The sequence below is a fragment of the Podarcis vaucheri genome, assembly GCF_965113315.1.
Source record: "Podarcis vaucheri genome assembly, chromosome: 17".
NCBI lineage: Eukaryota > Metazoa > Chordata > Lepidosauria > Squamata > Lacertidae > Podarcis > Podarcis vaucheri.
In genome coordinates, this window is record NC_138755.1 from 1,338,593 (window position 1) to 1,366,582 (window position 27,990).

At 46.8% G+C, this 27,990-nt stretch overlaps 1 protein-coding gene across 2 annotated transcripts; it reads left to right on the plus strand.

Annotated features, from left to right (window-relative positions):
- The first annotated feature begins 525 nt into the window (after positions 1 to 525).
- Positions 526 to 23,008, plus strand: ELK1 (ETS transcription factor ELK1). 2 transcript variants are annotated; one of them, XM_082205627.1, is made up of 6 exons: positions 526 to 632; positions 5,393 to 5,601; positions 7,266 to 7,691; positions 10,162 to 10,572; positions 11,777 to 11,878; positions 22,664 to 23,008. In XM_082205627.1, exons 1-6 carry the CDS (start codon positions 587 to 589, stop codon positions 22,760 to 22,762), a joined length of 1,293 nt encoding a protein of 430 aa, XP_082061753.1. In that variant the 5' UTR covers positions 526 to 586; the 3' UTR covers positions 22,763 to 23,008. The 2 variants fall into 2 exon arrangements, with proteins under 2 accessions (XP_082061753.1, XP_082061754.1); XM_082205628.1 differs by lacking the exon at positions 526 to 632 and adding an exon at positions 3,420 to 3,894.
- Positions 23,009 to 27,990: the final 4,982 nt, after the last annotated feature.

The window sequence follows — 27,990 nt, forward strand, 5'->3', positions numbered from 1 at the left end:
GGCGAGCAGGTGGTGGGCTGGCAGTTGTGCCAGGCAGCCCCCTCTCAACGTGGGGGCAGGAGGAGGCCACGGGGCGGCCCCGCTCAGACCCGGCTGGACCCGCCCGGCGCCCCGCGCCTCTCTCTCCTCCGCGGTCCTGGCGCAGAGACCCGGGAGCACTTGGCCCGGATCCCGCTCGGCGGGCAGAAGAGGACCCAGGAGTCCTGGCGCTCGCTCTCGCTCTCCCCCTCCCCGGGTCCAGATCCTTCCCTGCGGAACTGGGAGAGGACCCAGGAGTCCCGGCGCCCTCCCCCGGGAGATCTGGCACCTCCGGGCTCCCGCCAGAGGAGGGCCCGGGAGTCCGGCCGGAACCTCTCTCCCCTCCCCCGCCCCGCCCCGCGCCGCCGGGAAAGGACCCAGGCGTCCGGGCGCCAGCTCCGCCTCCGTGCGTTGCATGTGACGGCGCCGTCAACGCTGCCTCCCCGGCGAGGGACCCGGCCTGCGCGGCTCGGTCGGAGGCAGGAAGAGAGAGGGACCGGCGCGTCCCGCGGGGCAGAAGCAACTTGGAGCCCGCCGGCAGCCTCGCCCGGGACGCGGCGCGCAGCCCATGGAGCCTCCCGGGTCGGGCGCGGCGGCTGCCGCCTTGCTGACGGGTGAGTAGCTGGGGGTGGAGGGCGACCCCGCCCGGACGGCGCTTCCCCGAGGGATCCCCGCGGCCTCCTTCCCTGCCTGGGGGCGCCGGGGGGCAGAGCCCTTTGGACCGCCAGGCCGCCTGCCCGGGGACCCCAGCACCGCCTTCGCCCCCTTGACGCCGGCGGGCAGGTGGGCGTCCCCGGGCAGCAGCCGCGGCGCCCAGAGCCGAGTCTCCCTCGGACGGAGTTGCAGCCGCTTCTGGCGAGGAGCGCCGCGCTGGGGCTCCCGGGATCTCCGCGGCTGGGCTGCCCGCTTGGCTCTTCAGGTCTCCTGCGCTGCGAATGCCGAGAGACTCTTCCCAGCCTCTGCCGGCCCTCGAGATCACCACCTGCCCCTCATCTCTCCGCCCCCGGCCGCCTCCGCACTCGGCAGGAACTGCCGGATTACGGAGGGTTTGATGGGGTTTTGCATTAAATCCAGCACCAGAAAATCCTTTCTTTAGGCCAAATCCAAGGATTGGGGGGGGGGGAGCAGGAGAGGAGCCAAATCAGCCTCCTTTGCCTGTCCATCCCCGCAGCTCCTCTTCCTGATCCGGTGCAGGCCCTTCTTTCCCCAGAGTCAGATTGGGGGGGGGGGTGTCTCCCAGGGGGAAAGGTAAACCAGAGGCTAACAGAGGACCCTTCCCTGTGACAATTCGGGGGTTGTCAGCTGAAGCAAGGGGGGGCTGAGTCTGGAGCTGATGGGGATGCAAAGGGGAGCTAAGAGAGGGAGGAGGCCCATCCCAGGCGGGGTCCAGGATTCAGGCTTGGACTTCGACGGCCACAGCAAGACTGCGGTCCAGAGTGTGTGATTCTGAGCATGTGCAGAGTTACCTTTCATTTAACACTGAATAACCACAACTGCTCCTCACATATCTAGTAGTGGGATGTGACCAAAAAATAATAATACCTCATCACCATTTGCTTCCATTTTAGAAATTAATCACTCTTTGAGGGCCACCAATAGGATATGAGGCAGGAACAGCTGGAGATTAAAGTCTAGGGGACACAAGTGAATAGTCCCTTCCATTTTCTGATTACTGTCTGGTGGTTGTGCACTCTGTATTCTGCCAAAGGAAGTTGTTATTCCAGCTTCTCCCTCCCGTGCATGAATCCTGCCTCTAGTGCATGTCCTGGGCATGTATCAATCCCAGCCATGAAGGAGAGTGTCCTTCCCTTGCACTTGGAACAGATCCATCTGTCTCTTGTTATAGTGGGCTCTGGCACAGCCTGCAAATGTCACTTGCACAGCCTCCCAGAGCCCCTCTGCCCACGGCTCCTCATGCATGCACATATAAAAGGTAAAGGACCCCTGGACAGTTAAATCTAGTCAGACTTGACTATGGGGTGCAGCGCTCATCTTGCTTCAGGCTGAGAGAGCCGGCTTTTGTCCACAGACAGCTTTCCAGGTCACGTGGCCAGCAGGACTAAACCGCTTCTGGCGCAATGGAACACCGTGACGGAAAAAAGCGCACTGAAACACCATTTACCTTCCCGCTGCACCGGTACCTATTTATCTACTTGCACAGGCGTGCTTTCGAACTGCTAGGTTGGCAGGAGCTGGGACAGAGCAACGGGAACTAACTCAATTGCGGGGATTCGAACCACCAAACTTGTGGGTGGCGCTGTGGTTTAGACCATAGCGCCACCCACGTCCCATATATGACAACGGTAATGCCTGAATTAAGACATTCACCTCAGTACTGATTCCTTTTGGATGTATATAGAGAAATGGGAACTGCCATAGTTAAATGTCTCTGCCCTTTACTCTCTTGCTGCCCTTATTCCTGGAAGTCCCTCCAAGGAATGCCTATATAGGCCATACTATATATATATATATACTGCTGTCCATGGAGGTGCAGGTCCATTCTGTGTCCAGGGCAGCTGTCTACCAGCTCCATCTGGTACGCCGGCTGAGACCCTCCCTGCCTCTGCCTTGTCTCGCCAAAGTGGTACATGCTCTGGTTATCTCTCGCTTACTGCAGTGTGCTCTACGTAGGGCTACCTTTGAAAATGACGTGGAAACTACAACTAATTCAGAATGCGGCAGCTAGACTGGTGACTGGGAGTGGCTGCCGAGATCATATAACACTGGTCCTGAAAGACCTACACTGGCTCCCAGTACGTTTCTAAGCACAATTCAAAGTGTTGGTGCTGACCTTTAAAGCCCTGAACAGTGTTGGCCCTGTAGACCTGAAGGAGCGTCTCCACCCCCATCCCTCAGCTGGGACACTGAGGTCCTCCTCCGAGGGCCTTCTGACGGTTCCCTCACTGTGAGAAGCCAAGTTACAGGGAACCAGGCAGAGGGCCTTCTCAGCAGTGGTGCCCACCCTGTGGAATGCTCTCCCATCAGATGTCAAGGAGATAACTACACAACTTTTAAAAAACACTTGAAGGGGAGCTTTTAATGTTTGATGCTTTAATGTTTTTATATATGCTGGATGCTGCCCAGAGTGGCTGGGGCAACCCAGTAAGATGGGCGGGGTACAAACAAACAAACAAACAAACAAATATCAGTGCTTTTTTTCAGTGGGGACGCAGGGGCATGCACACCCCTAAACATTTCGTGAATCTTTGTACTTTTGTCCATTTACTGTGTTTATTTTTCCTGATTTGAACTATAAAATGGTGATCTTCTTGAGTCAAAATGAGAGTACCCCTAAACATATAGGGTTTTTTTTTTTAGAAAAAAGCACTGGTTACTATTACTACTACTTTGTCATTCCTATTTCTTCTTTCAAATTTACCTTTAAAACACACCTTTCTGTGAAGCACTTGCCATAGGCTCTCAGTTCTCACCCCCTACAGAAACTCAGCCTTAGTAAGCGCCATTGCATTCTTCCTTGTCAGCGCTCCTTCCTTTCCTCGTGCCAATTGTAAGCTGCTCAGTGCAGAGACCTGCCTTTTTTGTTTATGTTCCACTGTAAAGCATGGTGTACATTGGTGCCCCATTCATCCATCCTGTCTCTTCTGGGATGTTTTGCTGCTTACTCAGGTAGAAATCTGATTTCCTCAGCCTCTTTGTATAAGAACTGTCTATTGTTATTTAAGAAAATCCTGGTTTTAGACTTATGTATATATGACAAGCTTGGAGAATGACAACCTCCTGTATTGTATTTCATAGGTCTGCTGGCACACATGCATCAAGTTTTGCTTCAGGGCAGTTTGAACAACTCCTGGGGCTGATATCAAGAGGGGACACATACAAGTTGCAGTGAATTTACTGGCACACTTTATTTCCAAGGCTAGTTTGTAAATGCTCTTGTTTCGTGTCTGTGCATGTGTGTGAAAGAGAAGTATTTATAAGTAGCTGTTTTAGCAGTTGGGGTGTTTAGGTGCAAGGGCTGGAGCTGAGAGGTAGAACAGATGCTTTGCAAAACACCCAAGGTTAAGTCCCTGGCATCTCCAGGTGGGATCATGGACTCGGAAGAGCTGCTTTTAGTCAGCGTCAACAATACTGATGATCTGCTTTGGTCGCAGGCAGCTTTCTGTGTTCCTGTGCATTGTATACCAGAATGATGTCTGCTCTGTTGCAATCTATTGTTTTGGTATAACAGGTTTATCCCAGAACAAGGTCTAATCATTATTCTCAAGAAGTGGGCCGGAGCTAAATTTGGAGCAAGAACTGATAAGTTTTTACTGCATACTCAGTTGGCAGCAGTGCTTTTTTCCCCCCTGGGGGAACGTGGGGGGTACGCATACCCCTAAACATTTTGTGAATCTAAGTTTGGCCTCATTGAGGGGCAATATTTCAATATGAGTAGGAAAATGAGAAAACCCTTAAACATTTTTTTAGAAAAAAAGCACTGGTTGTGGCAAATGATTTTTGCAAATTGTTTTGTGCCTGGATAAGGGAGAGCAGTCAGCGATTATGTTTTCAACTGTTATCTTTTCATCTTCTACAAATGTATGTAGAATATTATTAGGAACAGTTATGGGCAAATGATCACTGCACATCTTCCAGTGGCAAGCAGATATATGCCTGAGACATATAATAAATTACCACCATAGAACTTGTGACATAAACTTAACCCTGTAAGGAAGAAGCACAACTTGGCAGCCGGTGGTTCCAACTGTCACTAGTGGTAACTTGACTGCTGTGTAGTGAGTTTCTTGCAGCCTCCCCAATTTGCTGGTCCCAAAAGGATACAGTCAACAAAATGATGGAAAAGGTGTCACTGCGCCTGCTTTCGTGCTGCATCTGTTGTGTTTTGTGCTGTGTTTGTACAGTGGGTTGAATTGTCATTAAATGGTCCCCTGGAAGACTGTAGATCAACAGGTGATCTGCAAAGGTGGAGTGTAACTCTGAGTGGCCCAGGCAAGTGACAGGAACGTGTGTAGAATCGGGCCCACGCAGCTGCCTGCTCCTCAGCACAGTAAAGCTGAGGCAACATCAAGCAAGACATAAAGGGACTTTTTGGGGCTGGGATCACTTCAGGATCCGAATGAGGGAATGACATCATTGCTCCCCAAGGAGGAAAGGGAGGCGCCTCCTTGCACACAGAATTCTGGCATGTGAAGCAGCATTTAGCCTGACCTTCCCCCTGATATGCTGCTTTTCTGTGAAGGGGATTGTTCCCTCCTGGACCCGGGAGCATTTAGATAGGTGCTTTCCTAACCTGTCATTCAGGAAAAGCTGTACTGCTTGATTCTCCTGACGGTATAAACTGCCCCGACCCCCAAGGGAACAGGAACACGTCCTAAACAGCGCCCTTGACTCTGTCTCCCTTTGTCCCCTCTAGTCATGGATCCCTCAGTCACCCTGTGGCAATTCCTCCTGCAGCTGCTGGAGCAGCAGAGCAACGGACATCTCATCGCATGGACATCCAACGACGGAGAGTTCAAGTTAGTTGATGCTGAGGAAGTTGCACGGCTCTGGGGGCTGCGGAAGAACAAGACCAACATGAACTACGACAAGCTGAGTCGGGCCCTGCGCTACTACTATGACAAGGTGGGAGTCTGCAGTCTGGCTTCCCAGCATCTCCCTTGCAGAAGACCAAGGACTCCTAGATTAACCCCGCCCCTGCCTTGCTTTCCCCTTCAGATCAGCCTTTTCAGGATCAGTTACCTGTGAAGGAGAATGCACTGGAAAGTTAAAAAGGGTATTTGGGGTGAGGTGTGTGTGCAGTCTTTGCATATTTACCAAAAGAGAAGGATTGGTGGGCAGGGCCATCAGAAGGAGAGTTGAGCATTATGAGAATCTCACATTCAACCCCCGCCCCCCACCCCATCACTCCCTCTCTCTTTAAAGCACATGCCTAGCCCTTATTTGTGCAAGGAGAAGCTTGAGAGTGTGTGAAATCTCGGAAGGCTGAGTGTTGGCTGTGTAAGGGTGAAGACAGAGGCAGAGCAGCAGGGCTGATCTGGAAGCATCCTGGCTATGGTCCATACAAATGCTCCCCACTTCCCCAAGTGGCAAGAAGTTCCAGGGACAGCACACCACCACACCAGGGTATTTTACCTTTGGAAGAGACAGCACTGGAAACCTATGACATTTGTGTAATATTTGTTTTTGTTTACAAATGTATAGATGAATCATTAATGGAGGCCAAGAGCACCCAGTTAATCCACCACCTGATATCAGATCTCTAGAGAGATCTCCCATAAGGTGTCTTCCGCTTCTCTGCTTCTATCTCTGCCCTTGGATTAAGCCCCACGGAATACAGTGGGACTTTGCTCTTACGTGAACTTGCACAGGATTTCTTTGTGGGTGTCTCAGAACTACTGTTTCTTTATACCCACACATACACCTGTAACCAAGTCTGATGACTTTTACTTTCAGGCAATATCAAAACCATATCTCTGTGAATAACTCCCTTAAAGGGACATCTAGGGACTCTTAGCTTTCACCAGGCGGATTGCTGGTTGTCCGTTGACCATAACTGTATTTCTTACCTACCCAGGGCTGGGGGTTGTGGGTGTTTGTGCGTGTGTGACTCTGTTTCTGCAAAGCAGCCGGGACATCATCTACACAGCTCCACTCACAGGAGTCGTTCTGCAATGTAAAAAATATATATCCATTTTTCTCTTTAATAAAATGAAGAAATCTACAAAGGTATGCTGTTGCCAGGGGTGAAGAACCTGCTGTGAATTCTCTTCAAATATCTATCTTCACTTTTAAAACAACAACAGTGAGGGAGGGGGCAGAGCTTGTCTCTCTCCACAAAAATAATAAATCATGCCATACAAGAAAATATTTACAAATGACATAATTAATGCTGGTCAGAGTATTAATCTTTTCTTGGTGCAGAATTTGAGTTTTATTGTGGCACGTAATTTTCATGTACAAAGCATACAGGATGCCTGGTCTTGGCTGGGTGGTTTCAGCAGCAAGCAGAGGCAGCTCAGGTGCCAGCCTGGCATTCAGGTATGCCCCAAGTCAGGGGTGGCCACTGCTGTGTTTTCCAGATGTGGTTGGACACCAACTCTCATCAGCTCCCATGAGCATTGGGAAAGTTCAGGGTTGATGGAAATTGTAGCCTAGCAAGTCTAGAACACACCAGACTCCCTTTCTGGAAGATATCATTGACGGAGCCTCTGTGAGATGCATGGCAGATGTAGTTTGATCACTGTACCCTGTGCTGTGCTAATTTTGCCGCCCTCTGTTCCTTCCAGAATATCATCCGTAAAGTCAGTGGGCAGAAATTCGTCTACAAATTTGTCTCTTACCCGGAGCTTTCAAGCATGGAGGGAGTAAAGGATGAGGGAGGAGCCAAAAGGCCTGAGCAGGTGCAGAGTGAAGCAAAAGGGGGCGAGGGGGCTTTTGGGGCCCCCAAAGCCCTGCGTGGAGCTGGGGGTGCCCCACGCAGCAGCCGGAATGAGTATATGCGCTCTGGGCTCTACTCCACTTTCACCATTCAGTCGCTGCAGGCTCCTTCGCCAGCTGGACGGGTCTCCCGCCAGGAGACAGAGCTCTTGCCCACAGTGCCACCCCCTGCTGCTGCCCCTGAACCACCGCCCCCCTCCTTGGCCACAGTGGACAGTCCGGCTCAGCTGCACATCAGGATTGAGGAGCCAGAGGAGTCTCAGGAGCCCCTGCAGGTAAGTCACAAAAGTGGTGGAAGGTTTTGCTTTTTCAGAGCCGCAAGCGACTCCAGGTAGTGCATTCCACTTTGCTGGAAGAACAGGACTTTGGTTCCAAAGGGATAGATGGCTGGAGGTTCTATATATTTCAAAAGAAGGCCTGTTCTTTGAGTTTTCCTCCTGATTTGTTTGCAGGCAGAGTAGTTGGCAAAAGAATGAGCATTCTTTTGGGTTTATTTGCTAAAAGTTAGGTGACACTTTGTCAAAGCAAGTATTATCCCACACTTTGCAATGCCTTTCCGCCATTCACTTTCCTCATAGCAAAAAGGCCAAGCTTTATTGTGTAAGACCTCCCAATCCATTATAACTGTGCAGAATTATTTGACGGTACAGTATGTGATTGAATCCCACCAGAAAACAGCAACTGACTGGAAGCAGGCTGACGATAAGTGAACAAGACTGGAGAAGGCTTTTGGCGGCCCTGCAGCAAGATGCCCTGATTGGACGCACCTCCTCCTTCCCGTGGTCACAGCTGTCCATCTCCTTGCTCTCTCCCCCTGGGCCCAATTTGGGCCTGGAGGTAGAAGCTCTTGCTGTCACTGCTCTCGAACTCAGACAGGGATGTTGAACAGGCAGCAGCAGCAGCAGCAGCAGCAGCAGCAATAAAGAAGGCCGGTGGTGGCTCACATAGCTGGCCCTGAGAAGAGGAGGTGCACAGAAGACGCACCCATTCACCATGTCCTTCCTGCTGGAAGTACTGCCCATCCTCATGTCTCTTTTTCATCCTTAGTAGACATTATTAGAGGTGCCAACACCATTTGCTAGTCTTGCCTCTTAGCAGCAGCCTGACATAAAACAAGTGAAGCTTTTCACATCAAGCCTGGGAAAGCTCCCCCATCTCATCTTATGCTTGTCAGTCTGCATCTGAAAGCATAAATCCTGCCATTCTCCACAAATTTGCGTTTGGGTTGTTTTTGTTGTTTTTTTGGTTTTTTGTAAAGGCTGTGGTTCCAGAACCCCACACACTTGGCAGTAGATTTTGTGCTGTGCACACTTGGGATGGGAACACCTTGACTTTGTGTCTTTTTATATATCATGCTGGTCGGAGCTTAGTTTGAAGGTGCATGAAGTTTCTGATATGAAGATGAACTGAGATGCAGTTAATTATTATTATTATTTATTGAATTTATATACCCCCCTATACCCAGAGGTCTCAGGACGGTTCACAGAAAAGTGAAGGCCCCATTAAGCAGTGTGTTATAATTTACTCTTCATTAACATACCACCCACAATTTCTGTGGCTTTCCTTTCACAGTGCATTGAAGTACAGTGAGTGGAATGCATTGCAAAAAACAAAAAAACCTGTCAGCAAGTGGAAGTATTTCTTTTGTGAAACGCTGTACTTAAGGCAGCAGCAGAGCAAGCCGATTAGGCGCCTGGGGTGGCGTGTGTGCCCTGTGCCCAGGGGTGGGACCAGCTGCCTCCAAGGAGTCTGCCTGCCTCCTCCCACTCAGCCGCCCTACAGCTGAGGGGGAGGCAGTGGGCGGACTGTTTGGTGGACTGCCCCCCCTTCCTCCGCCCCTGACTTGAGGTCTTGCTGGGACGGGAGTGGGAGCTGGGGAGGTTTGTGTCCGCAAGAGCAGGAGAACATAAAGCAGAAACCAGGGATCAGGGGAGCAGGTGTGACTCAGCAGCATGGACTGGGGGCCACAGTGCATTCAGGAAACAGCAAATGGATGGAATAGAAGAGGTCTCAAACAGGCATCCGCAGGGATACCGGCAGAGCATGAGGCACAGTAAAGGAAGTATTAGGGGAAAAAGTTGGTAACAGCCATATATGTCTGGTAGGATTCCTTTTTCTGAGACCATCTGTTTCTGAATGTTGGGTGTATTGTTGGGGATGTCCTTCATTTTCCTGCCCTTCTTGTTAGTATCCAACAGGCCTTTGTGAAGGAAAGAGAATGTGAGATTGGTCAGGCCTTTAGATCTGGCCTCCCCAAGACAGCACTTGTGAGGCCTGAAGCCCAGGGGTTGTGGTCAACATAGACTTAAGATGGACATTCCATCAGGGCCAGTGTTTCTCCTTGTGTAGCAGAATGCTCTCCCCTCTGCTCTCCCTAAATATGTTCTGGGGTTTCTCCCAATCCCTCTGGAGCAGATTTGGGGATGGCACAGGTTGAGGCTGGAGGGCGGGGAATCCCGCTAATCCTTTTGCTAGGGCAAGAATTTGGTTGAACGCCAACAAGGAGAGCAGAGTAAATGAATGGGTCCCAGGTGAGCAAAGCTGAAAAGCAGAGCAGGATTGAGGAAGGATTCCTGAAAGCAAGGTTGGGGGTTAAGTGAAGCTGGGGAGGGCAGTAGCAAATTCATAATTTATTTCATAAAATGTACATATTGCTTGATAGGGGGGGACCCCAACCCTCTCTTTGCATGAGAGACTACCTGGCTGATTCTTCCCTTCCTTCTATTTATTTTTCCTGTCATCCAGGTCATAGTGGAGCCCAGCCCATTGGATCCTCCCCCCCTTGATGAGAAGGTTCTGGTGAAGGTGGAAGAGAACCTTGAGCTTGATGGGGAAGCAGCTGCTCTGCTGGTCTTGATGGAGGCTGGAGTCAAGGAGGAGACCTTGCCTTCAGAGAAGGCCTCTTTGGAGAAGGTGTCCTTGGAGGCTGAGCTGCCAGAGGAGGGGGGTGGTCTGCTGAAAGAGGAAGCTCAGTCCCCCAGACCAGCAGCCGTGTCTCTTGAGGGACAGCCCCAAAAGGGCAAGAAGCCCAAAGTCCTGGAGCTTCCTTCACTGCCAACCCAGGAGAAAGTGAATGCCACTGTGAACAGTCTCTTGGCACCTGGAGGGGCAGGGAGTACGCTGACCCCAACCACGGTCATTTCTTCTCATGCACTGGTGAGACCATGTTTCTCAGTTGGCCCCGTTGGGAGCGGACTTCATTTGTTTCCCAGAAAACGGGGGGGGGGGGGGTAGAACTAGGGTATATTTTCCAAAATTGTTTTTGTCAGGGAGGATGTGCCTGATTTGAATGGGATGCTTAACATTCCACCTGGATGGCAAATGTGACTTCTCCTTTGTACAACCAACCAACCAACCAACCAACCAACCAACAGATATGCACTTGGCTCAGTAAGGCAGGAATTGGCAAGTAGGGCTCCAGAGCCCAAATCTGGCCCATCAAGTGGCACTTTGGTTACCAACCCAGAGAGACTGTTTTGTGCAGCAAAGGGATTTGCTGGCAGTTTGTTTTATGGCATTGGGGAAGGGTGTTCTCACCCACCACCCACTGTCCCAACCTCAAGTTGTGAACTGCGCCAGTTGGATCATCAGGTGCAAAGGAGGTTGCCTTTTCGCTTCACACAACAAGCCAACTCTGCCAAAATTGTCTATTCTGAGTGGCAGCCAAAGGGGCAGGTCAGGAGCCCTTTGCCACTGGTAATGTTAAGTACAAATTGTTCCAAAGAGCAACACATATGAAGAAGAATGGCCTCATAAAATTGCACCCACTTCCTATAGCCAACTAGCCTCGTTGTCCTCAGCTACTACCTAGAACCCTGTGCTGCAGGAGAAGGCAGAATGTGCTCTCTTGTCTTTAAATGGCAATAATAAGAATAAGAATAATTTATTTATACCCCGCCCATCTGGCTGAGTTTCCCCAGCCACTCTGGGCGGCTCCCAATCAAGTGCTAAAAACAATACAGCATTAAATATTAAAAACTTCCCTTCAGATTTCTTTTAAAAATAGGATAGCTGCTTATTTCCTTGACATCTGATGGGAGGGCGTTCCACAGGGCAGGCGCCACCACCGAGAAGGCCCTCTGCCTAGTTCCCTGTAACCTCACTTCTTGCAACGAGGGAACCGCCAGAAGGCCCTCGGCGCTGCAGAACAATGGGGGTGGAGACAGCTCCTTCAGACACTCCTGCCTCTTACCTTTCGCTGTGCCAAAATCTAATCCATTAGTCCTGCCCTCGGCCTTCTCAGAGCCAGACACAGAAAACAGGCCAATGGAGCTGGACTAGGATTCTTAAAGGAGTGCTGTTTTCTCTCTGCCACCAACCATTTTGTGTTCTGGTTGTGACGTCCTGATTTTCTTTGCAGACCCCAGTGCTGCTCACTCCGAGTTCCTTGCCACCCACCATCCATTTCTGGAGCACCCTCAGCCCCATCGCACCCCGCAGCCCAGCCAAGCTCTCCTTCCAGGTAGGATGTAAGATCCTAGGTGGGGGGTGAGGGTGGAGGGTTATGGGTAGAGCCAGAGAGACAATCAGGTTGGTTTGGGGAGTCTGGTGCTTGGTTACAAAGGGAATATAACAAGCTGTGTGTTTTCTTGCACTTCTGGAATCCTCCTGTGCAAGTGTAAATTCTGGTATCCAGCATGCATTTGACCACCTGTGTGTATATGCTCCTTTCTTCCTTCCTTCCTAGTTTGTAATCCTCATAGTTGGGACAAAATTTGAAATGTGCAAGTGGTGTCTGAAGACCAAATGGCTCACCTGAGTGCTAATGTGCAATATGTGGTTCCCAAGCATTGCAGAAGATCATTGGTTTTCTGGAGGGATAGCTTTGCCATGCAGATTTGACCCACTCCACCTCCCTTAACTAGAGCACCTGCTGCTGCTGCTGTTGGGGAACTTCAACTGGCCACCAGTTTCCCTGTAAAGTGTGCCACATCCCCCCTGCTCTGCTGCCGCCATTGCTGCTACTCGGGGGGGGGGGGAGAAGGTCCCTCTTTCCTTCCCTCTTCCCAAGGTTCCCTTAGTGTCAAGGAGCTGTCAGTGAGTCAGATCAAGCACAGGGCAGGCACACACATGGAAGACATGAATTGCATTTAGCTCTGTATTAGCAGAAAATAACGCCATAGCAGAGTCCTTTGGTTCGCCTGACTCCAGAGCTGAGACATTGCTGAAACTGACCCCACCCTTCCCTCTCTAGCCTTGTACTCTGGTTCCCTTCTAAGCAGACGAAGCCTCGTCAAGGGGGAGAGCTCAGGGCCTCGAGCCGGGCATCGGAGGGGGAGGAGAGGCAGCAGGACTGGGATTGTCCCATGGCTGTGTGGCAAGGGCAGCCTCTGACTCCCCTCCGTCTGAGTCTGTGCTCCCACTGTGACTGACCCCCTTTCATCGCTCAGCCCCCTTGCTTCTGGCACCTCCCAGCTTGTCCCTTCCACAGGCTGCCCTTCAGTGTCCGGGATCTAAGTCATCGTCTTCTGTTTTTTGTTTTTTAAAAAAAATATTTATTGAGAATTTAAAATTACAGAGAAAAAAAGAAAAGGGAAAAAAACAAAAACAAAAAAGGAGTTAAACGGTACAAGTCAATAAAAAGAAAAAAGTGAACAAAACACACAATACATCAAAACCAAAAACAAAAGCAAACAAAAAATTAAAAACAAATTCAATATTCCCAAATCTTTATCTTTTGTTAACTTGTTTCATCGACCTCCTCGCACCTCCCTTTTTGTATTCTAGTTATTAATTATCTCAGCAAATCCTTTCCATCTTTCACTATATTCTGTCATTAAATTGTCTTGATTTATTTTAACCTTATCTTACCATAAAAAGCCCTAAAACATAAAACTTATTTATACATAACTCCTTATAGCATTTCTACTAAAGCCAAATATTTTCATTCCAACATTTTTTCTAATACTCATTAATTTTACAATAATTCTCTAAATGAATTTTTAAACTTTCTTCCAATCTTCTTCCACTGTCTCTTCTTCCTGGTCTCGGGTTCTGTCAGTCCTTTCTATCCATTCCATCTAGTCCATTATCCTGGTGATCTTCTATCCGAGGCTCTTAACTCTTTTCCTTGTCCCTTCTGCAGGTCTTCTTCATATTTATACCTGCACTTTACTTTGTCTTCTGCTGGTCTTGTTCTCAATTTCCTTCCTTTATCGCTGAGGAGTAGATCTTGGGGAAACTCCAACCTAACAATGTCTTTATCCCTTCTCGACAGGTCAGCCCATTCTCCATAGTCGGCACTAAAATCCAAAAGGTATTTGAAGGCATGTTTCAAAGTCCCTCCAGATTTAAAGGCCCCCACAACTCCAGACTCCCCCTGGCCCAAAACCAGATCCCAGAAGCCGGAACATCCCTGCATAGGGGGGTCTATCCAACTTCCCATCTCCAAACCAAACGAGACTCCATCTCTCCAAATCTGACTTTCTCCAGATTCAGTCATCAAAGACAACAGCTTATGTTCCTGCTTATGTTCCTGCAAGGCCGCGACTCTTTCCACTTGTATTACTTGAGGTTCAACAACAACATCCTCCTTTGTCTTCTGCACAACTTGCCCTGTCAAAGCAGATTCCTGGTTCGGTTCTTGAGTGGTTTCTATATAGGTATTCACTGTTTGTCCAAAATTATTAACTGCAACAGTCATCAAATCCATCTTCTCATGTAGCTGTTCCAGTAAAGCGCTTGTTTTGCAAAAAGCAATCACTAAGGCTTCTCCTGTGCACATTCTTGTTCAAGGTCAATGTCTGGTTCTCACAATCTTTAATCTCTGCAGCTGGAGAATTCCCCAGATCGACTCCAACAACAGTTTCAAAAGCTCCCTCTAGAGGAAAACATTTTCTATTTGTATCTGTCCTTTTGAAAGCAGATCCAGCAACAAAGTTACTTTCGTTTTTCAAATATTTTGTTCCTTTTAAGTGCAAAAGGAAACATCGGAATCAATATGTTTCTCTTTTTTAACTATCTGTCAAAGAACGTTTTATTCTCAGTCAGTGAACTTTCCCAAAACGTCTATCTTCCTGGCACCCCGTTCCCAGGTTCAAGACGGTGAAAATATATCTTTCTTTACTCTCTCTCCTGCAGGCTTAAACAATTTAAGATTTCCCCCCTCTTCTCCTGCTTCCTAGGGGGGTTTAGTAGTTTTAGCTGATGGAGATTTAGTCCTTTACAAAAGATTTTCCAGACTTTAGCTTGCAATGTCTTTGCTTCAATCTATTTACAAAAGCGGAAGGCGGACTTCCTGTTTAGAACCTTCCCGCTTCCGTGCCAAATTAAGATTTTTTTATATATATATATAAAATGTTTATTGGTTTTTCAGAGTTTTTATAAACACAAACAATACACAATACAAACAAACAAGCACACAAACAAACATGTATAATTTCATATCCTTTTTTCTTAAACCTTACTTCACCGACTTCCCCATACCTCCCCTTTCTACATCCCAATTTCCAAATTTGTTTCAGCAAATCCTAGCCCTTGGTTTTATCAAATTTTCCCCTTATTCTTTTCTTTTCCTTAATCTTTTACGGCTGTAATCCCCTTTTTTTCTAAAACCTCAACATTTTAGCATTCATTAATTTTACAATATTTCTTAAGATAAATTTTGAATTTCATCCAATCTTCATCCGCCATCTCTTTCCCCTGGTCATGGATTCTGCCGGTCATTTCAGCCAGTCCCATATAGTCTATCACCTTCATCTGCCATTCTTCCAGAGTGGGTAGATCTTGAGTCTTCCAATGCTTTGCGATGAGTACTCTTGCTGCTGTGGTAGCGTACATAAAAAAAGTTCTGTCTTTCTTTGACACCAATTGGCTGACAATGCCCAAGAGAAAGGCCTCTGGTTTCTTAGGGAAAGTACATTTAAGTACCCTTTTCATTTCATTATATATCATTTCCCAGAAAACCTTAATCTTCGGGCACGTCCACCAAAGGTGATAGAAAGTACCTTCAATTTCTTTACATTTCCATCACTTATTGTCAGGCAAATGGTAGATTTTTGCTAGCTTGACTGGGGTCATGTACCACCTATAGATCATTTTCATAATATTTTCCTTTAAGGCATTACATGCCGTAAATTTCAAACCGGTGGTCCACAACTGTTCCCAGTCAGCAAACATGATGTTATGACCAATGTCCTGTGCCCACTTAATCATAGCTGATTTAACTGTTTCATCTTGTGTATTCCATTTCAGCAACAAGTTATACATTCTTGACAAATTCTTAGCATTGGGTTCTAACAGTTCTGTTTCTAATTTTGATTTCTCCACCTGGAAGCCAATTTTCCTGTCTTGTTTATAAACCTCCATTATTTGATAATAGTGGAGCCAGTCTCGTACTTTAGCCTTCAATTTCTCATAACTCTGTAATTTCAATTTATCACCCTCTTGTTCCAAAATTTCCCAATATCTTGGCCATTTAGCCTCCATATTGAGTTTTTTCACAGCTTTAGCCTCCATTGGTGACAACCACCTTGGGGTTTTATTTTCCAACAAATCTTTATATCTGATCCAGACATTGTATAATGCTTTCCTAACGATATGATTTTTAAAAGCTTTGTGCGCTTTAACCTTGTTGTTGTTTAGTCGTTTAGTCGTGTCCGACTCTTCGTGACCCCATGGACCAGAGCACGCCAGGCACTTCTGTCCTCCACTGCCTCCCGCAGTTTGATCAAACTCATGCTAGTGGCTTCAAGACACCATCCAACCATCTCATTCTCTGTCGTCCCCTTCTCCTTGTGCCCTCCATCTTTCCCAACATCAGGGTCTTTTCCAGGGAGTCCTCTCTTCTCATGAGGTGGCCAAAGTATTGGAGCCTCAGCTTCACGATCTGTCCTTCCAGTGAGCACTCAGGGCTGATTTCCTTCAGAATGGAGAGGTTTGATCTTCTTGCAGTCCATGGGACTCTCAAGAGTCTCCTCCAGCACCATAATTCAAAAACATCAATTCTTCGGCGATCAGCCTTCTTTATGGTCCAGCTCTCACTTCCATACATCACTACTGGGAAAACCATGGCTTTTACTATACGGACCTTTGTTGGCAAGGTGATGTCTCTGCTTTTTAAGATGTTGTCTAGGCTTGCCATCGCCTTTCTCCCAAGGAGCAGGCGTCTTTTAATTTCGTGACTGCTGTCACCATCTGCACTGATCATGGAGCCCAAGAAAGTAAAATCTCTCACTGCCTCCATTTCTTCCCCATCTATTTGCCAGGAGGTGATGGGCCCAGTGGCCATGATCTTCGTTTTTTTGATGTTGAGCTTCAGACCATATTTTGCGCTCTCCTCTTTCACCCTCATTAAAAGGTTCTTTAATTCCTCTTCACTTTCTGCCATCAAGGTTGTGTCATCTGCATATCTGAGGTTGTTGATATTTCTTCCGGCAATCTTAATTCCGGCTTGGGATTCATCCAGCCCAGCCTTTCGCATGATGAATTCTGCATATAAGTTAAATAAGCAGGGAGACAATATACAGCCTTGCCGTACTCCTTTCCCAATTTGGAACCAATCAGTTGTTCCATATCCAGTTCTAACTGTAGCTTCTTGTCCCACATAGAGATTTCGCAGGAGACAGATGAGGTGATCAGGCACTCCCATTTCTTTAAGAACTTGCCATAGTTTGCTGTGGTCAACACAGTCAAAGGCTTTTGCATAGTCAATGAAGCAGAAGTAGATGTCTTTCTGGAACTCTCTAGCTTTCTCCATAATCCAGCGCATGTTTGCAATTTGGTCTCTGGTTCCTCTGCCTCTTCTAAATCCAGCTTGCACTTCTGGGAGTTCTCGGTCCACATACTGCTTGAGCCTTCCTTGTAGAATTTTAAGCATAACCTTGCTAGCATGTGAAATGAGTGAAATTGTGCGGTAGTTGGAGCATTCTTTGGCACTGCCTTTCTTTGGGATTGGAATGTAGACTGATCTTCTCCAATCCTCTGGCCACTGCTGAGTTTTCCAAACTTGCTGGCATATTGAGTGTAGCACCTTAACAGCATCATCTTTTAAAATTTTAAACAGTTCAGCTGGAATACCATCACTTCCACTGGCCTTGTTATTTGCAGTGCTTTCTAAGGCCCATTTGACTTCACTCTCCAGGATGTCTGGCTCAAGGTCAGCAACCACACTACCTGGGGTGTACGAGACATCCATATCTTTCTGGTATAATTCCTCTGTGTATTCTTGCCACCTCTTCTTGATGTCTTCTGCTTCAGTTAGATCTTTACCACTTTTGTCCTTTATTATGGTAATCTTTGTACGAAATGTTCCTTTCATATTTCCGATTTTCTTGAACAGATCTCTGGTTCTTCCCATTCTGTTGCTTTCCTCTATTTCTTTGCATTGCTCGTTTAAGAAGGCCTTCTTGTCTCTCCTTGCTGTTCTTTGGAAATCTGCATTCAATTTCCTGTATCTTTCACTATCTCCCTCGCATTTTGCTTGCCTTCTCTCCCCCGCTATTTGTAAGGCCTCGTTGGACAGCCACTTTGCTTTCTTGCATTTCTTTTTCATTGGGATGGTTTTAGTTGCTGCCTCCTGTATAATGTTGCGAGCCTCCATCCATAGTTCTTCAGGCACTCTGTCCAGCAAATCTAAATAATAATAATAATAATAATAATAATAAATTTTATTTATATCCCGCCCTCCCCAGCCGAAGCCGGGCTCAGGGCGGCTAACAACAATAAAAATAGTTCAACATTCTAAAACATTCATTATAACATTAATTAAATCAAATTAAAATCAAATTAATGGCAACCATCAAGCAAATTTTTGTGCAGATTGCCAGAGGAGGGGGTCAGGCTGCGCCCTGACAAAAGGCCTGGTGGAACAGCTCTGTCTTGCAGGCCCTGCGGAAGGATGCCAGGTCCTGCAGGGCTCTAGTCTCTTGTGACAGAGCGTTCCACCAGATTGGAGCCGCGGCCGAGAAGGCCCTGGCTCTAGTTGAGGCCAGCCTAACCTCTCTGAGGCCTGGGATCTTTAGGGTGTTTTTATTTGCAGACCGTAAATTTCTCTGTGGGACATACCAGGAGAGGCGGTCCCGTAGGTACGAGGGTCCTAGGCCGTATAGGGCTTTAAAGGTTAAAACCAGCACCTTAAACCTGATCCTGTACTCCACCGGGAGCCAGTGCAGCTGGTACAGCACCGGATGGATATGATCTCGCAGCGAAGACCCCGTAAGGAGTCTCGCTGCGGCATTCTGCACCCGCTGGAGTTTCTGGGTCAGTCTCAAGGGCAGCCCCACGTAGAGCGAGTTACAATAATCCAGTCTGGAGGTGACCGTCGCATGGATCACAGTGGCTAGGTCAGGGCGAGAGAGATAAGGAGCCAACTGCTTAGCCTGGCGGAGATGAAAAAATGCCGCCTTTGTTATAGCTGTAATCTGCGCCTCCATAGAGAGGGAGGTATCGAAGATTACACCCAAACTCTTCACGGATGATGCTGGCACTAATTGCACCCCCGCAAGAGACGGGAGTTGCCCCCTCAATCCCATATCGCTCCGTCCCAGCCAGAGGACCTCTGTCTTCGAAGGGTTTAACTTCAACCGGCTCCCACGTAACCATCCAGCCACAGCTTCCAGACATCTGGTCAGTGTATCTGGGGCCGAGTCAGGATGGCCGTCCATCAACAGATAGAGTTGGGTGTCATCGGCATACTGATGGCAACCCAGCCCAAAACTCCGGACAAGTTTAAATCCTTAAACCTGTTCCTCATTTCCACTGTGTATTCATAAGGGATTTGGTTTAGATTGTATCTTACCTGTCCAGTGGTTTTTCCTACTTTCTTCAGTTTAAGCTTGAATTTTGCTATAAGGAGCTGATGATCTGAGCCACAGTCAGCTCCAGGTCTTGTTTTTGCTGACTGTATAGAGCTTCTCCATCTTTGGCTGCAGAGAATATAATCAATCTGATTTCGATGTTGCCCATCTGGGGATGTCCATGTGTAGAGTCGTCTCTTGTGTTGTTGGAAAAGCGTGTTTGTGATGACCAGCTTGTTCTCTTGACAGAACTCTATTAGCCTTTGCCCTGCTTCGTTTTGATCTCCAAGGCCAAACTTGCCAGTTGTTCCTTTTATCTCTTGATTCCCTACTTTAGCATTCCAATCCCCTATAATGAGCAGAACATCCTTCTTTGGTGTCACTTCGATAAGGTTTTGTAAGTCTTCATAGAACTGGTCAATTTCAGTTTCTTCAGCACCAGTAGTTGGTGCATAAACTTGGATTACTGTGATGTTAAAAGGTCTGCCTTGGATTCGTATCGAGATCATTCTATCATTTTTGAGACTGCATCCCAGTACAGCTTTCGCCACTCTTTTGTTGACTATGAGGGCCACTCCATTTCTCTTACGGGTTTCTTGCCCACAGTAGTAGATATGGTAGTCATCCGAACTGAATTCGCCCATTCCCGTCCATTTTAGCTCACTGATGCCCAGGATGTCAATATTTATTCTTGCCATCTCATTTTTGACCACATCCAACTTACCCAGGTTCATGGTTCTTACATTCCAGGTTCCTATGCAATATTTTTCTTTACAGCATTGGACTTTCCTTTCGCTTCCATGCATATCCACAACTGAGCGTCCTTTCGGCTTTGGCCCAGCCGCTTCATCAGCTCTGGATCTACTTGTACTTGTCCTCCGCTCTTCCCCAGTAGCATGTTGGACACCTTCCGACCTGAGGGGCTCATCTTCCAGTGTCATAACTTTTATATGCCTGTTGTCTTTGTCCATGGAGTTTTCTTGGCAGGGATACTGGAGTGGCTTGCCGATTCCTACTCCAGGTGGATCACGTTTGGTCAAAACTCTCCACTATGACCTGTTCATCTTGGGTGCCCTGCTCGGCGTAGTTCATAGCTTCTCTGAGTTCTTCAAGCCCCTTCGCCACGGCAAGGCAGTGATCCATGAAGGGGGCTTTAACCTTATCATACCATAGATATGCATGCCATCCAAATACATTATTAAAACCTTCCAAGTCCAAGATATCTGTGTTCTCGAGGAGCAACCACTCTTTCATCCAGCAAAAGGCTGCTGATTCATAGTACAGTTTTAAGTCCGGCAGGGCAAATCCCCCTCTTTCCTTTGCATCCATTAAGATCTTAAATTTTATCCTGGGTTTTTTGCCCTGCCAGACAAATTTCGAAATGTCCTTCTGCCACCTCTTGAAACAGTCCATCTTGTCAAGAATTTGCAATGCTTGAAACAAAAATAACATTCTAGGCAATACATTCATCTTAATAACTGCAATTCGGCCTAACAAGGAAAGCTTCAAATTTGACCATATTTCTAGATCCTTTTTAACTTCTGACCAACAGTTAAGATGTTTCAAAGTCCAATTTTCCGTTCTACTCACGGATAGTTGTTTAAAGTCCAATTGTCCACAGGAAAAAGTCAGCGCTCTCCGGCAACAACAATGCGGCTTCACTCCGTGAAAAGAGCAGTCGATTCGAAGCACCGCACCGCTCACCCCACGTCGCTTCGGATCCCCGAAACCGGGTTTCCCTGCGAGTAGGGGAGGCGCAAAAGGTGCCAGCCGAATCCCACGTCCACAGGCTTCTCCCGCCTGTGGTTTTTGGTGGGTCTCCGCCTCGCCGTGGCTGTCCAGACCCTATTTTCCACGAAGCAGATTCCTCCCAATCAGAGTAAATCCGCCATTGCCGGAGGCGCTAACCCGGAAGTGTGAGTCATTGTCTTCTGTGCCCTCCCTGGGGGCTCTTGGGTGGGCGGCTCCCACCACTCTTCCTCATCCAGCCAGTCCTGACTGATGGGTCTTGACATAAGAACAGGGTGAAACTTTATACCACCTCCGGGGATTTACAACTGGCTGTGCTCTGCTTTGATTCATCCCCACCCCCATAAATATTGTGCCTCATTCAGGAGGTAGAAGCTTTTGTGATTGGTCTGGGCAGAAGTAATGGTCCTTGGTCCTGTCCTTCATCTTTCATTAAAAAATAGCCTGCGGTACTTGTTCATTTATTTGGGTTGGGGTGAAATGCCGCTGCAGTCACTCATGCGGGTGCCGTGGTGCACATTTAGAATTTAAGGGAGAAAACAAAAAGGCAAAAGTTTGTAAGGGCCCCACAATGTGTGGAGATGACCTTTCTTTGAGGCTTTTATACAGCTTAATTGCTGAAGGGTTGGGCGGGTTCTGAAAAGGAGTGGAAGTCTGAGGCTATGCACACATTGCCAACTTAAAATGCAGCAAGGACAGGTTTTCTGCTTTGTTTCAAAACACATTTGCACCCCGTTGCACGTGTCAGGATGGTTGGATACATTGCAAAGTCGCCCACTGTCCACACTGTAGACATTTTCAAATCTGAAGTTCCTTTGGGGGGCAGTGCATCAAAATGCAGTGTTTCTCAAGAACTTACAGGATAGATGTGAATTGTGGCTAACATGGTATCTACGGTACATGGCTTCACAAACAAAAATAACCGAATGTTTAATTTGGGGGATGCATGTGAAATATGCCCTAGCATTGGGCAAGAATTGAGGGACATGGGGGAGAGGGATGTGGCATCTGAGGGACAGTGCATGAAACCTGATGTGTCTCTGCTGTGGTGCATAGAATGAAAGCTTCCGGTGGGGTGGGGCGGGGAGGATATCTCATCTCGCCAGTTCTTTGCTCCAGGTAAGCTCTGCATACACATGCAGCCACTTTCTTCTGGTGGAGCTTCAATAGGGATTGATGGGTGAAACTGTCAATTTTGGTTGCTCATTTTTCCACATTTCCACATCAGTCTGTGATTTTGTATTAAAATTTATTAAAATTCATCAACATTTCAGTGTGAATTTCTTCTAATATACAGCTGTTTGTAGGAAATTTTGCTAAATGCACACATTTTTGCAAAGTAGTGTTCCCTAATACAAAGCATTTTTGTATGTTATCTTCACTATTATACGCATTTTCATAACACTTTACCCTAGTGTATCTGTTGTTGCACACATTACAAGGCTACAGAATGGCCTTGCAAAATTTGGAGAGGTGTAAATTTCAAGGGATGGTTGTGTTTCATTTTGTGTGCAAATTAGGTAAATTCACCTGTAAAAGTGAACTGAATTGAATTTTTACCCCATTTCCAGGCATCTGCAGCCCTCTATGTGTGTGTGTGTGGGGGGGGTTGGTGGGGGAGGGGAGAGATTTGGAGCAGAGGAGAGTTGCACTTCTCTGCTTTTGTGGTCAAAATTCCCCCCCCCCCCAAGCCCAGGAAAAACTGTCTTTGACTTTTGTTATAAATGTATGCAGATCTTAATTCCCTCCCCTTCTCTCTTTAGTTTCCCAGCAATTCCAGCTCCCAAGTTCACATCCCCTCTCTCAGCGTGGATGGACTCTCCACCCCTGTAGTCCTCTCTCCCGGACCCCAGAAGCCATAGCTTTTCTGCTCAGCATCGCTGTGTCCTGTACTCCTGCCAAAGAGCTGGTTTGAGTTTCTTTCCAAGCAGTTGGGATTACTTCTCTGGATGGACAACTGTGTGTCTCTTCACTGGCCGGAGGATCCCTTTGGTGAGCCAAGGACTAATGAGCTGCTTGAAGGATGGAAATGGTGTAGCAAACAGATCTCATCCAATTGCCTCAAATAGGCCAGGATGTTCCTCTGAAACTAAACGGTGTCTCCCTAACACCAAGAAGTTGTTGTGCTGCACCTACCTGCTTCTGAAAAGCTTCATGTGACCCTCAAATACCTCTCTGGGGGCAAAGAGGTTATAACCTCAGTTATTTGCCGCCCGCCGCCCCAGTTAAGGGGTTGCCCATATCTACCTTTAGTATAGCAGCTTGGGCTGTCCTTCGTATTCTCTTTCTTGCTATTCAGTCTCATAATGGAGATGAGTTGAGGTGATGGTCCAAGTTCAAGAAGGCGACCTATCTCCTGACATCCTACAAGGTATATCAACTGTCTCATCTCATCAGCTCCCTCTCTCCTTGTTCAGGAGAGCCTTGGTTCAAAGGTAGAAAGGTATAGACCCTGCCAGCAATGTTTGTTTTGGTTGTCTGCAGGGGGGCAGAAGCAGCACCAACCATATTTGTGTTGATTGTGTGTTGATTTCAACTATGGATGATCAGGGTGTTGGTGTGCAAGCTCTTTTTGGGCCAAAAGAGTTTCAGCCATGTTTGTGGCTGGCTGGATGTCAAGGTTAACCACATCTGTTGTGGCTGAAAGGAGAAGAGGAAGCACAGTTGGTCATGTTTCTTCAGACTTCACGAAAGATGGTTTTGGCACAGAGTGTTCTTTAATTGGCTTGGCATGGCAAAGGAAAATGCATTGGATGTGTTTGCTGGTCAGCACCGGAGGAGGAGGCACTGCTAGTCATGTTCAGTTTTGCCAGAAAAGGTAGCAGTGTCAGCCACGATAGTTCTATCTAAACAATGTTGTCCATGAGTCCTTTGGCTCAGTGAGGTGGGAGATGTTTCTGGTGTTTCTTTTGGATATGTTAGACATTCCATTTGACATCACAACTGCAGCTGAGGAAGCCCTGTTTTTGTTTTTTTCTACATGCACCTTAGTACTGATGCACCTAAAGGTCAAAGGTCACCAGTTTGTCAATGTGGAGACCAGAGAATGGAAGTCCCACCGACTTTACAGAATGGTTTCCTTAATTTATTTGCTGACGACGAAGGTCACCACAGAAATGACCGAGCGAGAAGTCTTAATCCTTTCAACTTGGGAGTCGGTCTTAATGGCTTCATTTCTTTCTTCAGTGGAGAAATATCAGATGTTGACCATCTTCTGGGGAAGTTTAACTTGCTGACTGGTCACTAAAGAGAAAGTCCTCACATACCTCCTCACTTACTTCCAGCTCTCAAGTCACCCTGGAAGCTGCAGTGACAAATTCCCACGTTAGAGGGTATCCTGGTCATTTCCTGCAACCCAAACAAGGGGGCAGGGGAGGGGGAGGCTTTCTATGGAAACAGTGAAAAGGAAGTTAAGCCTCTTTCTGCAGCTTCCCACTTCCTTCCAGTTACATCAAAAGGGAATTTGTGACTCTTTACAAAAGGGCTGTGTCTTTTCATAAGGTGAGTTTTTAACTTGGGTCCTCAGATCGTGAAAACTCCGTCCCTTCTGCTTTGAGGTTTTTGTGGGGATTCCTCAGAACTATTTGTTAATGAAGCAGAAAAGATACTGTTTCAGAAATATCATATGATTCCTAATCAGAACTCCTGGCACCTTCTATTTTTTCACAGAGTATATATCACAGTTTTATCTATTATCAAAAAAGTCATACTGAGAGAATAGTAGATGGTTTAAAGCTATATTTATCTTTTTATCCGTCCATTTTTTATATCTATTTTTTAAGGTGGGGGTGGGAGATCAAGATTTATTTTAAAGCAAGTGGGAAAGAGAAGCGCTTGGCTCTCCAGTTGTGTTTGGTTTTTAAGTGGACAGAAGACTATGGGACATGTTTTGAGGGCCATGGTTTTCAGATTGTTCCCAGAACGCTCCCTCAGTTAGAAGTTCACAACGATGGATAGGCTGCTCTGTGAGACAACATGTCTACCATTACTGAGATTCCCCCAACTTCAGCAACAGGGAAACATTGAGCATTGATTTAGGGGAGCCCAGGGAGGCTCTCCAGAGCCCTGGATGCATGCATTCAGGGACTTGGTAGCAGATGCTCAGCAGCTCCTCCGCGACAAGGCCTCCCTCCTTGTGGGAAGGGTTGACTGAATGGAGAGGATAGTTGACTGTGCCAAGCTGTACACCTGGGTCACACAGAGTGACTTCATTGAAATCTCTCTCTCTCTCTCTCTGTGGTATCTGAGGGCCAAACTAGAGCAACAGCATGAAATCCATGGGGAAGAATTCTGTCATGCTCTTCTGATAGTTCTGTCAGTGCCAGCATTTCTGCTTGCCAGATGGAATAGCCACTCCTCTCCTCCCCCTGGGGGTGTTCTGGGGGTTCTCCTGACCCTCCAGAGCACATTTGGGGAAGGCTGGGTGTGGGGGGGAGGGAGAAGGCCCCTTTGCACTAGTGGGAGCCCTTGCACTGGCTTTTGCTATGGTGACAGGTAAGTTGACTACAGGCCCATGTATTTAAACATGGAAATGACCCCATGCCACCTTGAAACTGGTGTTGGGGAGGAGCTGACAAAGGGAGAAGGTCTTCTGCATGAGGCACATGAAACCCTCCTTGACTCACAGCTTACCACCCCACAGTTTGTTCTGCATGGTTTTTCCACCAGCAGGGATCCCATATGGAAAGTGAATTTAGCTGCGAGAAAACTATGGAAAGGGTGGGGTAAGAGGTTATCGCCCCCACCCATCTGCCCCTCTTGCAGTTTGAAAACACACACCTGCTGCATTTGTGTCCAGTTTGGCCCTGATTCGCTTACACCCAGTTGTAACTTTAGAAGTAATTAAGATGCATAGGCTTCATTCCTTTTTGAAGCCGATCCCTTTTGTGGCCGATGATGCTAAATGCGCTCTTGCTACCACAAGTTATGAAGCCAGAGGAAGCCAAGAGGGAGTAGAGATTGGATGATAGAGACAAGAGGTGGCCGAAGAGCATTTTAAGTGGCAGATTTTCTGTGCTTTAAAAGAAATATGTGGTTAATTTTAATCATCCCTTTGTGTAGCATTTAATAGTAATAATGATTATACTTTTTTGCACTTCCATATTGCCTCCCATTGGGAGAAATCTTAAGTGCTTTACAAGGGGTGGTTTACAGATTTATTTAATAAATTAGGCACTTTGTGTAAACAGCAATCTGCAACTCAATCAGGTACAAACCACGAGTGTTAACTATGAACAAATCATGTGTGATTTGTGTATAAAGTAAGGTGTGCTTTAGCGCAAACTGTGAGTACGCCAGCATAAGCCATGAGTTACACGATAGCAAAACAGGTGGGAACGAGAATACATTGTGGCTGAGCCCAGTGTATCCAAGTGGCAGATGGAAGGAAAAACCATTGGCAACGCGCAGGCAAGGGAAGAGTGAACTATGGCAAGACATTGTGTAACCCTCTAATACATCATGTGTAAGTATTTGTAAACGATGAACTTGTAACGTAATTTCATCAATAACCTGTGGTTTAGCTTTAGCCATCCAACATGCAAACCGCAGGTAAGCCATGAGTAAACAATCAGTAAAATGCAAATATTGTTTCGTATAAACTAAGTGAAATATGGTTACACTTTGAGTACACCATATGCAAACAGTGAGGAGATCAAGTAAGCCATGATTGACTGATATGGTCAAGCCATGTGAGAGCCTGCACAATGCTTAGGACCATTTGAGCCGGGCTTTCTCCAATCGCTGGCTCTCCACGTGGAGCCTCTCTCATGCAGGTGCCATTGGGCTTGTCCCAGTTTTCTTGAGAGCACCCAGCAAAGTAGCTTTATCAACCTTTTGTCTAGGACAAACGGCCTCTTTGGCGCTCTCCATCCTGAAGCCTGTGTCTTCAGGGTTAATTGCTTGAAAGTCCCCGGGGGACTTAGGAGGGCGCGGCTCCGAAGGAGTCAGAGGAACCGCACGCAGTCCTAGGGTGGTGTTTTGCTCCCCCTCCTCCCTTCACCATGTGCAGCTTTCGATAACTTTTTGTGCTGGAGTAAAACCACTTTTGTAGCCATACATTAGTGCTGACCCATGTGACAAAGGGATCCTCGTGTGGAGGCATGTTCAAGAGGTGACTGCAAAAGGACCATGGAACACGATACTGCAGCAAATAACATACACTGCATATATTTTCCTTCTTAAGTTCAGTTGTCTTGTAAATTGAGAGTAATTCTGCAAGATCAGTGGATCTGAATTATTTTATAAGCCAAAACAATCAGAAAATACTTTAGCATTTGGGGTTGCCTAATTTTAATTTTTATATTTTTGAAATCATTTCTATTTGATTTTACAAATATGAAATTATATTGAAATTACTCTGAATCTTGCAACTTCTCCCCACTCCCTCTATTTTCAACATTTACAACTTCTTCCATACTCTAAATTTTATATCAATCCATATTATCCAAAGTATTTATTATAATACAAGTGGAATTAAAATCCTGCAAATGTTTCCATCTGCTTACAGTGGTCTCCTTATAAAATTTCCCCATTCTTTTTAAAAAAATTGTTCTCTTGGTTCCTGGGTTTTCCAGTCAGCTTTGCCATTTTGGCATCAGCTTAGCTTGCCATTCTTCTCTGGTAAGGGCTTTGTCTTCTTTCCATCTCTGGGATAGTAAGATCCGAGCGGCTGTTGTCGCATACATAAAAAGGATTCTCTGCTCCTTTGGGATGTTAGTACCTATAATTCCTAATAAGAAAGCTTCTGTTTTTTTAACAAAGGCATTTTAAACCTTTTTTTTATTTCATTATATATCATCTCCCAGAAGGCTTTTATTACCTTACAGGTCCACCACATATGATAAAAGTACCTTCTTTTTCTTTACATTGCCAGCAGGTATTTGTACTTGTCCTATACATTTTTGCTAACTTACTAGGAGTCAAATACCACCGGTACATCATTTTCATATAATTTTATTTCAAACATGCTGTAAATTTCAAGTTTGTTTTCCATAACCTTTTCCAATATGCCATCTAAATATTATGTCCCAAATCCTTTGCCCAGTGTATCATTACTGACTTGACCTGTTCATCTTTTGTATGCCATTTC

Excerpts from the sequence above, each read along its gene's own strand:
- ELK1 (XM_082205627.1), top strand. The coding sequence starts at position 587 with ATGGAGCCTCCCGGGTCGGGCGCGGCGGCTGCCGCCTTGCTGACGG. Across the intron at positions 5,602-7,265 it reads TGCGCTACTACTATGACAAG|AATATCATCCGTAAAGTCAG; the intron begins GTGGGAGTCTGC and ends TGTTCCTTCCAG. Across the intron at positions 7,692-10,161 it reads AGTCTCAGGAGCCCCTGCAG|GTCATAGTGGAGCCCAGCCC; the intron begins GTAAGTCACAAA and ends CCTGTCATCCAG.